This window comes from Nesoenas mayeri (assembly GCF_963082525.1).
Source record: "Nesoenas mayeri genome assembly, chromosome: 4".
In the NCBI taxonomy this organism is placed as follows: Eukaryota; Metazoa; Chordata; class Aves; order Columbiformes; family Columbidae; genus Nesoenas; species Nesoenas mayeri.
This window is the reverse complement of record NC_137540.1, coordinates 59,938,134-59,951,545: the sequence shown is the minus strand read 5'-3', so window position 1 is coordinate 59,951,545 and position 13,412 is coordinate 59,938,134. Positions and strand designations below refer to the sequence as shown.

At 36.0% G+C, this 13,412-nt stretch overlaps 1 protein-coding gene across 2 annotated transcripts in view; it reads left to right on the top strand.

Annotated features, from left to right (window-relative positions):
* Window positions 1-12,609, top strand: part of SLIT2 (slit guidance ligand 2) — a gene marked incomplete at both ends in the record, with an annotated part of 263,549 nt that extends 250,940 nt beyond the window's left edge. For both annotated transcript variants that reach the window (XM_080343319.1, XM_080343318.1), the window contains 4 exons: window positions 2,598-2,752; window positions 7,531-7,819; window positions 11,074-11,285; window positions 12,368-12,609. In XM_080343319.1, coding sequence (XP_080199445.1) covers window positions 2,598-2,752; window positions 7,531-7,819; window positions 11,074-11,285; window positions 12,368-12,609 — 898 coding nt within the window. The remainder of the gene's footprint in view (window positions 1-2,597; window positions 2,753-7,530; window positions 7,820-11,073; window positions 11,286-12,367) is intronic.
* Between the last annotated feature and the right edge of the window lie 803 nt (window positions 12,610-13,412).

The window sequence follows — 13,412 nt, the reverse complement described above, 5'->3', positions numbered from 1 at the left end:
GTGACAAGACCAATAAAGAAAAGTAAATCATTAGAGATAGTTTTTTGGGAAGAGGTGATCCACTTGGGTTTTGTTCTCTCTGGACATCCTTTTTTTTTTTTTAAACACACACATTAAAAATACTTTTTTCATTCTGTAAACTAGTTGTCTTCATATACGTATTGAAATTATGGGAATATTTCTTCTCAAATCATTATTCTTCTACAGAGTTCCAGAAGCTTTAAAACATTTTTTCTTACAGCTTTCCACTAGGATCTATGCATTCAGCTCTCATTTCTCCAATGGGAAATAGACTAGAAGTAATATGAGTGCATTGGCAGGAAATATTGCACAGATATACCTTGTGTTTATTTCCCCTTTAATTTAAACCACCCTTACCTAGGAGGGCTCCTCTTTCTGCAGTAAATTTTTACCAGTAAAACAGTTTGAACTAGAAGCTTTTAATAATCACTCTTAACAGAGACACATTCCATTTACACATTATGTTTTATACATCCATGGAATGACCTCTTGCTATAAAAATGCATGTTCTGTGTTGCTCTCATCCTATTAAATACTATTATGTGAAAGGTTAATATGTTGTAAAATAACATGAGTTTCCTTAGAATAAGAACTTTATATTAGGGTTTCTTGGTCACTTAAGTCAAGAAGCCATATGCATTTTGATTTCTTGGCACAATTTTTTTTCCCAGATTCATTGAAATACATTAAATAAATGAATCCTGTCACTTTTCCTATTGCTTGATCACAGCAAACAAACCTCTCAATACCTTGAATAGAACTTAGTCTTTATGAATTATGAACCCCGACCTTTTCCTTCCCCCCATGAAACCTAGCACTCCTCAAAAGTGTTTATTCTGGCAGTGTCTGCTCTGGTGTGTGTTTGCACTTTCATATAGAGCTGAGTTTATGTAAAGCACGCATGCTACCATCCTTTATCCATATTGAGCTGAGCCCATCCACGTACTTAAAGTTGGTAATAAATAGTGAAGAAGCTATTTAATGTGTCACAGCTGTAAATGACCGTATTAGTGCTTCTGATCTGTTCCAGGACAAAAGCAGTTAGGTTAATTAAAGCTTTGCCAAGGATGTTATAAGATAATTTACTTGAATTTTTTTTGCCTTGAGGTTTAGGAAGCTAATCCCTTTCAGCTATACTGCTTTTCTAATGAGAAGAGCTAACTGACTGTGTGACTGCTCAGTCCGTCTCAGGCTATCATACAATTGGTTCATTTAAATAACTTTTTCAAAGGCTTAAGCTCACTTATTTGATGGTGCCCTGGAGCAAATAAAGGTCCTCATGGGAATGGTTGTAATGTCTGGTCTCTAGACTACAGCTCATTGCCATAACTGCCATGCAGCCATACATTCATCTCTTTATTCTTCAGTGGAAAATGGGCTAGAAGTCATGTAAGTACAATGATATATTCAGCTTCTGCACTGAGTAATAATATCCTTCATTCTGTGATGTACTTCAATTTTATTCAAGTGCATAGTAGTTACCCTGCACTTAAACATTTGCTGATATTGAGTCTGGTAAGCATAGGAAGCCATTTCTTCCACTTAGTAACGTGTAGGCTTTTCCTGACACAACATAAGCACAAACAAGCTGTGTCTACATGACACCCTTTGGGCAGTGTTCATATCTTGTGCTAGCATTTTATATATCACTGTAGTTGACGCACGCCTTCAGACTTGCAAAATATGTATACCAAATACTATGCAACATGTAGGATACACAGACGTTTACGCATGCATGTGTACAAATAGTATCTTGAAATAATGTTAGAATCATAGAAGGGTTTGGGTTGGCAGGGAGCTTAAAGATCATCTAGTTCTACCCCCCTTGCCATAGGCAGGGGCACCTTCCACTAGACCAGGTTGCTCAAAGCCCCATCCAACCTAGCCGTGACCGTTTCCAATGATGGGGCACCCATGACTTCTCTGGCAACCCGTCCCAGTGTTCCATCACCCTCATATTAAATAATTTCTACTTTATGTCATCTTCTTTAACTTTATAGATTCTGTCTAACTTAAATCTACCCTCTTTTAGTTTAAAATGGTTACCTCTCGTCCTATCACTACTGGTCCTGGTAAAAAGCCTCTCTCCAATTTTCTTATAAGGACCTTCTTCTAAGTATTGAAAGGCCACAAAAGGTCTCCCATGAGCATTCTCCAGACTGAACAATCCCAAAACTCTCTCAGCCTTTTTTTCATGGAAAAGGTGTTCCAGCCCTCTGATTATTTTTGCAGAAGAGCTCCAAACTGCTTTCTGTTTTTCTTCCTGCCTAGTAGATATATCTCAATGGATGTTTAGAATATAATTTATATTTACACAGTTCATTACTTAATGAGTACAGGAATAACTTTGAAAGAAAAAGGGCTATTAATTTACAATACTTATTACTAATAGAGTTTTATTGAATGAGTATTATATTAGCTCTTAGGCATATATACACATCCTTACTTAAAATGTAGCTTTCAGGAGACTGCACTCCTGGAGAAGTTCTGTTGTGAAGCTGTAATAACTATTAAAGAGGAAGAAGATCAAAAACTATTCTAACTGTTTTAAATTAATAATAATGTTTATTTTACAGCGTGGAAACTATTAATGATGGCAATTTTCACATTGTGGAGCTGCTAGCTATGGATCAGATTCTGTCTTTATCTATTGATGGAGGAAGCCCCAAGATAATTACCAATTTGTCCAAGCAATCCACTCTGAATTTTGATTCTCCACTGTATGTAGGAGGTAAGAGGATCATACAGCTTCTTACTAACAGTTTCATAGCTAGTTTACTCTGGTAACATACAGTAATAAACACATGGTGAGAGACTCCTTCATTGAGATAACACTTCAAGATGAAACCTCAACAGATAATGTGAAGAGTTTCAATTTTAATAAATAGTATATCCTCAAATTGCACCTGTTGCTTTTTTATCAGTATGGATATTTGATGCCCACTGTAAAATTCTATAATTTTCTACTGTTGTGTACCTTTCTATTATAGTGAAGAAGTGTGTTTAATATTGATTAGTTACCTGAAGATGCAGTAGTCACCTATTCAGAAAACTCTTCAGGAAGTGTAGAACGGTGACATTCTGTTTCGATCATGTTTTGCATCTCTATTTCACTGTACACCTATCTGCAGGAAATGGCAGTAAGGTGTCAAGCCATGAAGTATAATTTCTGTCTGGAGATTTTAGTGCCTAGGGCTGATATGAGTTATGATATAAGAAGGGAGCCATTTGGACAGTTGCCTCACAGTATGTGGCAGGGTTTGGATTTTTTGTTTTGTTTTGAGAAGAAAGAATTATTTGTTTCAGTAAAACTAGTAGTAGGTGATTGTGGAGATAAACCATTTGAAACATTTTTGATCATTTGCTGCAATTTACTTTGTAGAGCAATGGACTCAAGCCTATGGTTTTAACCAGGAGTGTCTGTTAAATTTTTGATGGGCCTGCATGATGTAGGTAAAAGAGTCAGAAACTTCAGCTACCACTTTTTGCGTTCCTACTGTCCTTGGTAGCAAGTCTAAGTTCTTAGTGATCAGTGTTTTGTGTCTGAGTTTTTAGACTTGAGCATCTTGTCTCCTTGCAAAAAAAATCATGCTATCAGTAGTACATTCATGAGATGCCTATTTCCTCCAGCAAAGATGCTTTTTATCCTCTTTTATCCTCTAAATACATGGAAAACCTCAGGCTGGCTGCTTAGATCTCTCTCTGATAGGAAAGAAAAACAGGAAGCTACTTTGATTCAGATCAAGAATAGTCTGTTTCTCCTATAAAACCGGTACAAGTGCCTTGGTTACAATTGATGAGGGCTAAGTTGAGTTTTGTCTCTGAAAATCCCCACTCTTCCGTTGAAACACTTCAGCTTTTTTGTCAAATCTTTTCAGAATTTGTTATTACTTCCTTCTATGTAAGATGGAAAGACAGAATTCAACATTAGTCATCACGCCCCATACCAGCAGAGAAAAGAATTAAAGTTATCCAATATATAAGCTGCCTTTAAAATTGCTTCATATCATGACTCTTCAAAGGAGAGTTGCCTTGTGGAAGCACATCTGCATTTTCTCACATGTATCAGTTCTACAGTGTTGTTTGCACAGTGTCCTATGCCACATGTTTTGGAAGGAGAGACGGTCCTAGATTCTAATAAGACACTGTATGCTTGCTTACTTATATTGTCAACAGCAGTTTGTTATTTAATGACTGCTAAGGCAAATTTTGCTACTTCTTGAAAACTAAGCATAGTGCAGAGTGATCCCTCTGTCTGTTATGGGCACTTTTTTAATGAAATGGGGCTAGACTTGCAGCTAAAAACATTTATTCTGTGCAGTGCTAACACTTACTTGTTGATTTGTGACATGTGGTTCTCCTCCCTACTTCTTCACCTTACGGATCTATGTCTCCATTAGAACAACCATATTAATCTGCATCATCATTTGGAAGTATCAGAAGAAATATTTTTGGAAATAAACTTCTTCAGTGGTTTGATTCTTAAGAGCAGGAGGGTTTTTCATCCTAGTTCATATTCCTTAGAGAGGGCCTGTGTTCCTTCTATTTCTATTCTTCACATTCAGGCTCCAAACAGACAGTTATTTCCACTGTCATAGAAAATATTGGTCCAAACTGGGATGAAAACTGTCATTAGAAGCACATTAAAAAATAAAGCAAAAAAACCAGGCTGGTATTCAATTGTAGAACTTTTCTGTTCTTTATCTATGTTTATCTATTTATGATCTTTAAAACTCTGGAGACATTTAACTTTCAGTCTTGTATCTTCATATTACCCATCTTTTTGAGATTTGTTCTTTTTTTTTTCTTATCCAACTGTATCTAGAATTTTTAGAGAATTCAGTCACACATTTTCATCAGTGAAGAACTCAAATTCTCACTAGGATTTTATGCAGCATTTTTATCTTTGCCAAAGTCTTAGTTTGACACCTATATCATCATGTAGCTTACACTTACTCTTATCACCTTCCTGTTAAAATGGCATTTCTGGTAAGCATCACCTCAGCTGGCAGGATGAAATTCAGACTTGACAGCAAGGCCTTGTATGCTTTTCTCTCTCCTCCGCCCTCCTCTCCCCCCCTTTTTTTTTTGACAAAGTTATTCTTGGGTCACAACATTTGGGTTGGTTTGGAAAGGATAATTTAACTTTACTTTTACAGAAAGAGGGCTAATTGATTTATACTCTTTACTTTTTTCCAACTGTATGGCTCTCTTGTGTGGTCAGAATCCACAGACTATATATTTTTCAGTCTTTCTATAACAGATTTCAGTAAATCATATTGAAAACCTGTGGCTTTTTGTAAGGAGTCTTAAGGGACAATCTGTTTCTTCTCAAAAACTCTTCAAAGGGGCCGCAGACTTCACTGATACTTCACATTCTTCTCTCAAAAATTAGACCATATTTTACTAGCTGAGAGTGGCACCTTGTTTCACAGAAGTCCCTGTTTCTGAGACAGGTAGGGCATCAGCTGCTTTCCATTTGTGCCTACTCTGTTCTAGCAGCTTTTGACAGTGTTACTGTATGACCGTTATTAGGAGTCTTAACATTTGCCTCCTTGAGCAGTGATTTGACAGTTTACCTGTAGTCAGGTTCAGTGACCAAAAGCTCAAAGGGGGATGGGAACTACCTTCTTACCTTTCAGAAAATAGAGCTGAAATATTTGTCTGCGTTATTTCTGTAGCAGTTTTTTTCTAACTGTTAAAGAACCTTTATCTAAAAATTATCTAGGGGATATTGCTGAAGAATATGAGCAGCTTTTGCACACACTTTTGCCTTCTAACACTTGATAACTTGCAAGAAGAAGCAAAAAGCTTGTGTATATGCATGCAGCGTGTTTCCAAATGTCTTCTGTATTAGAGATCATAGATAAAAAAATCTCTGAATCACATGTGATATACCTCATATTATCTTATCTGGTGTGATATGGTTCCCAGAAATCATATCTAACTTTCCTAATAACATTTAGTTAAGCATTGCCTTGGTGTACTTAGTTTTATGCAGCTTTTATTTTTACAATGGATAAATTCAGTTCATCTATTCTGCTATTAGATACCTCAGGCCATACGTCTAAACATTTGCTGAGTGTTACTTTAAAGGGAGACATCAGGGTGATGAGGTCTTGATGAGTCTGCCTTGTCCCTGGATTTTGAGAATATGGCAAATAGTGTTGAGGAAATGGAAACTAATGATTGTTTGCAGTTTCAGTCCTTTAATGTAAGAGTCCCAAGTGTGTTTTACTTAATTGATAAGATCAAAGGAGATTAGGCTCTTCAGGATTATGGATGCAATATTGTTCATTTCTGTAGTCACTGAAGCTTAGCACAACTGAAATTACAATAACCTCTAAATGAAAGGCAGGACTTCATTAGGTTGCATAACACTTCTACATTACTCTTAACTATTCAGAGTTACTATATAAAACCATTAGAAGTATCAGTTTACTTGGTTAACGAGCAACAATGCAGAACATTACTGCTTTCTGTGGTTGTTATCTAAGTAGCAGAATGAAATTTGTTAATTTTGCCTATGAATAAACCCATGTAGCTAATAGGTGTATTTATTTTCATGTAAACAGATCCTTCTCAAATGCTCAATACACTGTGATTTCCTTTACTTACTAGTTTCAGGGAGCAAGAGCAGAAGAAACTAGTGCAGAAACTTCATTTTTGCAGGGAAACAACGTTTAACAGTAATGTTCCTTCTGAAATAGTCTTCAATGATTAACTGATCACAACACAATAACTGCATTGCTTATACCTCCTGCTCCAGTTACACCTGTAACAGTTACAGACTACAACAGAGGAATTATTCTGGAAATGGTCACCATCAGGGGCGTTCACACCATCTAGAAATATTTACACATATGTATATTGATGTTGAATGATACTGTTGACTATCTTTGTTCAAAACTGTATTGGCATACTATGAGTGGCTTTTTTATTAATCTGTTTTTGAGGCATGCTGAACAAAAATATTTTTGAAAGTAATGGAACCTAATCCTGTTGAGCTTTTCTTTCCAGTAGTTTTCACTAGCAAACTTTCACATATAAAATCTGTATGCCAGCTCCAATTTAATGAGTTGGTCCTACTAAATTCTCCTGGATTTGAGTATCTTAGCAGCTTACAAAAAATAATTTATCAGCTGTTAAATTTCAACTTTTGTGTTTCTGAAATTCAGGAAAACTATGTAATCTCCTGTACTTAATTGCAATAGGTCAAAACCAGGCATGAATCTGAACCTTTTCACAGTTGTGAGCTTTCTATGGGAAGTCCTGTATACATCGCTTCAGCTGGATCTGGAGACTTATAGGTCTGGACCTGGTTTACATGCATGCTTAACAGCCAGGACAATTTCCAAATACGAGATCGTTGCTCATAATTGTAGGCTGAATATCTAAGAATAATTAATTAGGAAGAAATATGTCTTTTAAAATGTTTAAAAATAGGTTAAACAATATAGAAAATTGTACCAAAGATTACATTGATTATTTGCTGTTATTAATTCCTAGGAATGCCTGTGAAAAATAACATAGCAGCTTTACGCCAGTCTCCAGGACAGAATGGCACCAGCTTCCATGGTTGCATCCGTAATCTGTATATCAACAGTGAACTCCAGGACTTCAGAAATGTGCCACTGCAAGTGGGAATTCTGCCAGGTTGTGAGCCTTGTCATAAGAAAGTTTGTGTGCATGGAACATGCCATGCTACCAGCCAGTCAGGCTTTTCCTGTGAGTGTGAAGGAGGATGGACTGGACCCCTCTGTGATCAACAAACTAACGACCCATGTCTTGGAAATAAGTATGTCCTTCCTCAAGACAGTACTATAATATGTATATAAGTCTTCTGCTATGTGTGTTTTTTCATAAATGTTTGCATTTTTTCAGCAAGAAACAAAATATCCTGGCCATGTACAAGTGAAAACCTTGTCCAGGTTATAGTATAGTCTTTCCATAAATTCAATGAGGAAAAGTCCCCAGTTTAGGGGAGCAGATACACACATCTCCCTGAAGTTCTGCCTAAAGCCTGGGATATGTTCTTACATGGGCAACTTCTGTAATGAGTTACACCGATGCAAGTGTTGGTACAAAAATCATTTAGAAGAAGTTGCAAATGGAAAAAAATATATATATATTTGCTTATTTATAATTGTATAGAATGAGGAAATATAATTATTATTATTAATCTCTAATGTCTCTTAAAAACTTGATATGTCTACTGTTTTAATATTTTCACAGTACCCTGGGTTTTAGCAGGAAAATAGATTTCTACCCTTATGTTAAACTTCTGTTTAAGTCCTCTGTGATAATTCTTTTTGCTGATTTGACTAGAACTTTTTTGGTGGGTCAGTTTATGTATGTTTATATAGAGGGTCATGTACATATATGTGGAGAGAGAGAGCAAAAGATATGTCTATGTGGGTATATCAGAGGATTGAAATCTATGCATATTCATCTTTCAAATTTACTGTAGGGACAGATTCCATTTTTTGGCTCATGGTCTCCCAGCACAAGAAGATCAGAAACTTCAGAAATTCGAAGTTCTTTAGGACTTATTGGTCATAGGCAAAAACATGTCATTCTGTTTGCCCTTACCATTCTCCTTACTACAGTTTGGCAAACTTCTCTCTCTCTTTTTTTTTTTTTTTTTCTTGTGAAGTAAGACTGCTTGGATCTTTTGGCTGCTGCTTTTTTGGTGCTCTGGCCTATATAACGTTTGAGGACCAGTGGCCTGATTTTGCTGAGAGATTCTAATAAGATGATTTTCAATCTCAATATAAAATTATGTTAAGTGATGTTTTCATATAGTGTGTGGTGAGTTTATGGCAATTATACATCTAACTTGAGTGCCTGACATAGGTACCTAAAATTAGAGAAGAGGAAGCTCTCCCTGAGAATTTGCACTTGGCCTGATGTTCCTTTCAGTACATTCTGAAGATGAAATTTAGAGCTTCAAAGAACAGGTGGAAGCAAGAGTATAAAAGTTGACATTAGCTAAGATTTAGTCATCTCCTGAGTCCAGGAGAACTTTACCAAAGATCCTGACACAGATTGCTTCAATATCTAAACCAGCCTGTATAGAGCACAACATGATGCCAGTGTCGCCTAAGCAACTTTATACTTCAGATATCCTAAAAGTGTTTTATATATGGTGAACAGAGCAAATGCTAAACATAATGAAAACTAAACAAAAGCTATCTGCTTTGTGATACTGTCTAAGCCCTCCATTTTGAGTTGCTTAATCTAATTGTCTTGGAATATCAGACTTCAACCATGAAACAATTTGGAATCTTCTAGGGAACTAGTTTTTTCAGAAGTACAGACTCTTGCATAACAGGAAAGTTGGAAGTGCTTAAGCTGTTAGTTAAGTTTTATATTTCTAGCTTTTAATCCTAAACTGGATACGTGAATGGAGGCTATGTGCTGTGCCTTCCATTTAAATATCTTGTGATGAAAATGACGTCCTATACTCTTTTTCCACCAAGTTACACCATGCCTAAAGCACTTGCACAGAATTAAGGGTTCAGATGGAGAACTGTAAGGTAGAGTTCACTGGTGCGTGGAACTTGTTGACTTTTATAAACTGAAACAGTTTTAAATAGTTAATGCAAGTTTATCGAAGTTAAAAGCTCTTGTGCATTCTTTTCAATTTTACCAAATTCCTTACTGTACTGATGTAGAGTACAAAGCAAAAAGTTTCCAGAAATAGACTAGGTTACCTAAAAAAATTCAAAATGAGATATTGTTTTTAACAGAACTCTTCTTTTACTATGAAATACAATTTTATATACATTTTTGCCGTCTTCAAATTGAAAAAAGGATTTTATTTTATATAAATGTTGTTGGTTTTTTTCTTTTTTACTAAAGCTTTTCATTTACTTATATATTTATTTAGGTAGTTGCCACAACCTACAAAGGAGGTTGTGGGCTCAGTGATCTTACAATACAGAGAGGAAAACCATTAGAGAGGATAAACTGTGACCTTGAACGTCAGGATTACATTTTTCCCTACAGAGGCATGTTCATTGTGGTCTCCCTAGGAAACAGTATGTAGGTAGAAAACTTGTGGATCAAGGCAACAGTTAAAGAAAATAACATTATTTCTAGGAAGAAAGTTAATCAGTCATTGATGACGTTTTCAGAAGGTTAATTCCCCTAATATTCAGTTTGCACCTACGAACAGGTAGTTAAACATCCTCCTTTTGGGAAACACAACTTCTCTTACAAGACAAGACAAGCTATGTGTTCCCATTCTGTACATCAGAACTTAGCAGATGCAGCTTAACTTGCAGCCTTTTTTGTCTAACAAGTTTCGAGCCTGCCACAAATGCTTATTATCAAAGCTCAATGGAGAGAGCAGCTAGTTTCATCACTTGGGTGAGACTTGATAATATGCAACCTCATCTGGCGTGAGTTTCTGCATGAGTGCTAGATGAGGGCTGGTGGCTTTCAGTGAAGTGGAGACTTGCCTTGTACATTGTATGACCACACGACTGGCACTTGGCAATGAAGACTGATGTATTCGAAGGGAGAGCACATGTTCAGCTTCAAAACTGCCATTGCTTGGGTCAGAAAAGTTTCAGCTAGGAAGTGCCTGACCTGTCTTTGTGCTGGGAGGTCCATATTCAATGAGTGACAATATGTGGTGGGTTTTTTAAATGATACAAGAACCAGAATTTCAGGTGAGTATCCTTTTTCTCTACTTAATTGTAGTGGATTATATTTGGTCTTGATTTTGCTGTGTTCTTCTCAAAAGCATGCTGAAAATTTAGGCAGACAGGAAATGCTGGTTTTAATTACTGTGGCCTGTAAAAATCTTCCATAACACATCTACAGTGGCTGTTTTCTGGTGAGATAGATTTCCGTACTGCAGCTTTTTTTGTGTAAACCTGCATACCAATTATCAACCACTTCACTGCATCTCACTAAAAAAGTCCATTAAAAACAAAACCAATTTCTTCTGAGTACAGTCCAAAGTATTTGTAGTTAATGTTGCTTAGCCTGAACTTTGATGAATAATTTATTTTTATTCTCTTGGGCTTGTTTCCCCTGTAGATGTGTGCATGGTACCTGCTTGCCGATCAATGCGTTTTCATACAGTTGTAAATGCCTGCAGGGACATGGGGGAGTCCTCTGTGATGAAGATGAAAAGCTGTTTAACCCCTGCCAATCCATCAGGTGTAAACATGGCAAATGCAGGCTTTCAGGACTTGGGAAACCATATTGCGAATGCAGCAGCGGATACACAGGGGACAGCTGTGATAAAGGTAAAAATATTAAAAGTCATGTTGTTGTTGTTTTGGTCGTAGAATTTTTTTTTTAATCAAAACATGAACAGCCAAAAACATTACCAACATTTTTTCCCCACAATACACACATCTGTTAGTTTTTTGGTTTTTACCATAAGAATTTATCTCAGCGAAAAATCAACCTTTTCCCATGAATTTGTTTACATTTTCAGGATTTTTTCATCAAATGTTTTGCTGTGAAAACATTTCTCTTTTTTGCATTTATTCAGAAACACATTTTTGCAATATTTAACTATTACCTTTTACCTGCTGTATCTTTCTGTATTGTTTCTCTGCTTTCTGCAACTGAGAAGCCAAATCCAATGATTCTGCTCCTAGTTTTATCACAAACTCTACTTTTGACCTCTCAGCTTCAACTGATTTATCACAGCGAATTATGCAGGTGAGATGGATGAAAACAGGATGACTTTTCCCCCTACCTTTTTATTTTTCCTTTGTCTATCAAAGCTCTCTCTCTCCCTCTTTTTCTCTTTCTCTTACCCCAGATGGCATTTATTTCATATGGTACATATATGTGGATAGAAGAATATGGCTGTAGAACTTTTAACAGATGTCTCATTTTTAGCTGGTTTTATACCTGAGTAATTTATGAAGTTAGTGGAATGTAACTTGTATTAAATAACAGTTTGAATAATATTAAACTCCAGGTCTAATAAATTAAATTGCATGCTCTCCGAAACATTTCCCTATAGTAAATAGAACCAGCTGCAAGCAATGTAGGAACAGAAGATGTGTATTTTTTATAAAAGAAGAAAAGATTTAAGCTTCCAATTTTCTTGTCATTGTAATAGCTTTGTATTTATGGTTTACATATGCATAATATAAACTTTACTGAAAATAGGAGGTATAAGAAGTAAAACTCAACATTAATCAAACTATGTTTCGTAGAACCACTAATTTCCAATATACAGTCTGACTCAAACTTTAAAATATCGATCCCAACTGCAATTTGAAACACAGAATCTTCCTTAGCAATGTCAACCATTCTTTGACCTGTGTCTCAAAAGTGTATCTCTTATTTCAAATGTTGTTTTCTACAGAAGTCTCTTGTCGAGGGGAACGAATCCGAGATTACTACCAAAAGCAGCAAGGGTATGCAGCGTGCCAGACGACCAAGAAGGTATCGAGACTAGAATGTAAAGGAGGATGTTCAACCGGGCAGTGCTGTGGACCACTAAGGAGCAAGAGACGGAAATACTCTTTTGAATGCACTGACGGGTCGTCATTTGTGGACGAGGTTGAAAAAGTAGTGAAGTGTGGCTGTACAAATTGTCCCTCCTAAGTGTCCCTGTCACACTTGTCTTTTGAAATGTTGTATACTTATTGGCCGTGTCGGACTAATTAATGCTTCATAGTGGAAATATTTGAAATATATTGTAAAATACAGAACAGACTTATTTTTATTATGAGAATAAAGACTTTTTCTTCATTTGAAAAAAAAAGAGATTCAAGTGCTTGAACTGAGACTTCTCATAGCCAAGAGGAGCTTTGAAGAAAAAAAAAGACCTGGTAACATTGCAACAGAGATGGGAAACTTTAACTGCTTTTAACACGGATTCTTCTTTATAACATGCTGAAGATACACTGACACTACACACATGTGACTTTCAACTTAACAGCTCAGAGATGAAATATTGACCAGAACATGAGGCTTGTTTTTTCACTTTCGTATCAGTATATTTTATTGTCTTGACAGACCGTACCAATCATTTTACCTATGGATGAGGAAGCATTATGAGTGAAAAGAATCAGATTATGCAGAAATAACAATTGTATGAAATAGATTTTATCTTTTGGAATTATTAAGCATCTTGAGAAGATGGGTCCCATTTAATGGATGGGAAATGGGAGATACAAGAATATACTATAATCCTGAAGTCTCCTGATGATGTATACTTTTATGTCAGCATGTTAGCAAAAGAAGCATTAAAAAGTGTTTATCTGCCCTTTTCCAGTATTAATTTTTTGTAATATAAATGTTTGGGGGATGATAAAAATAGATTATTGATGGATAAATTAGTAATAATATGGATTTCTGTTTCTATGACTTCTAAACAACTCTATACAGTATTTGGTTTCATTGAG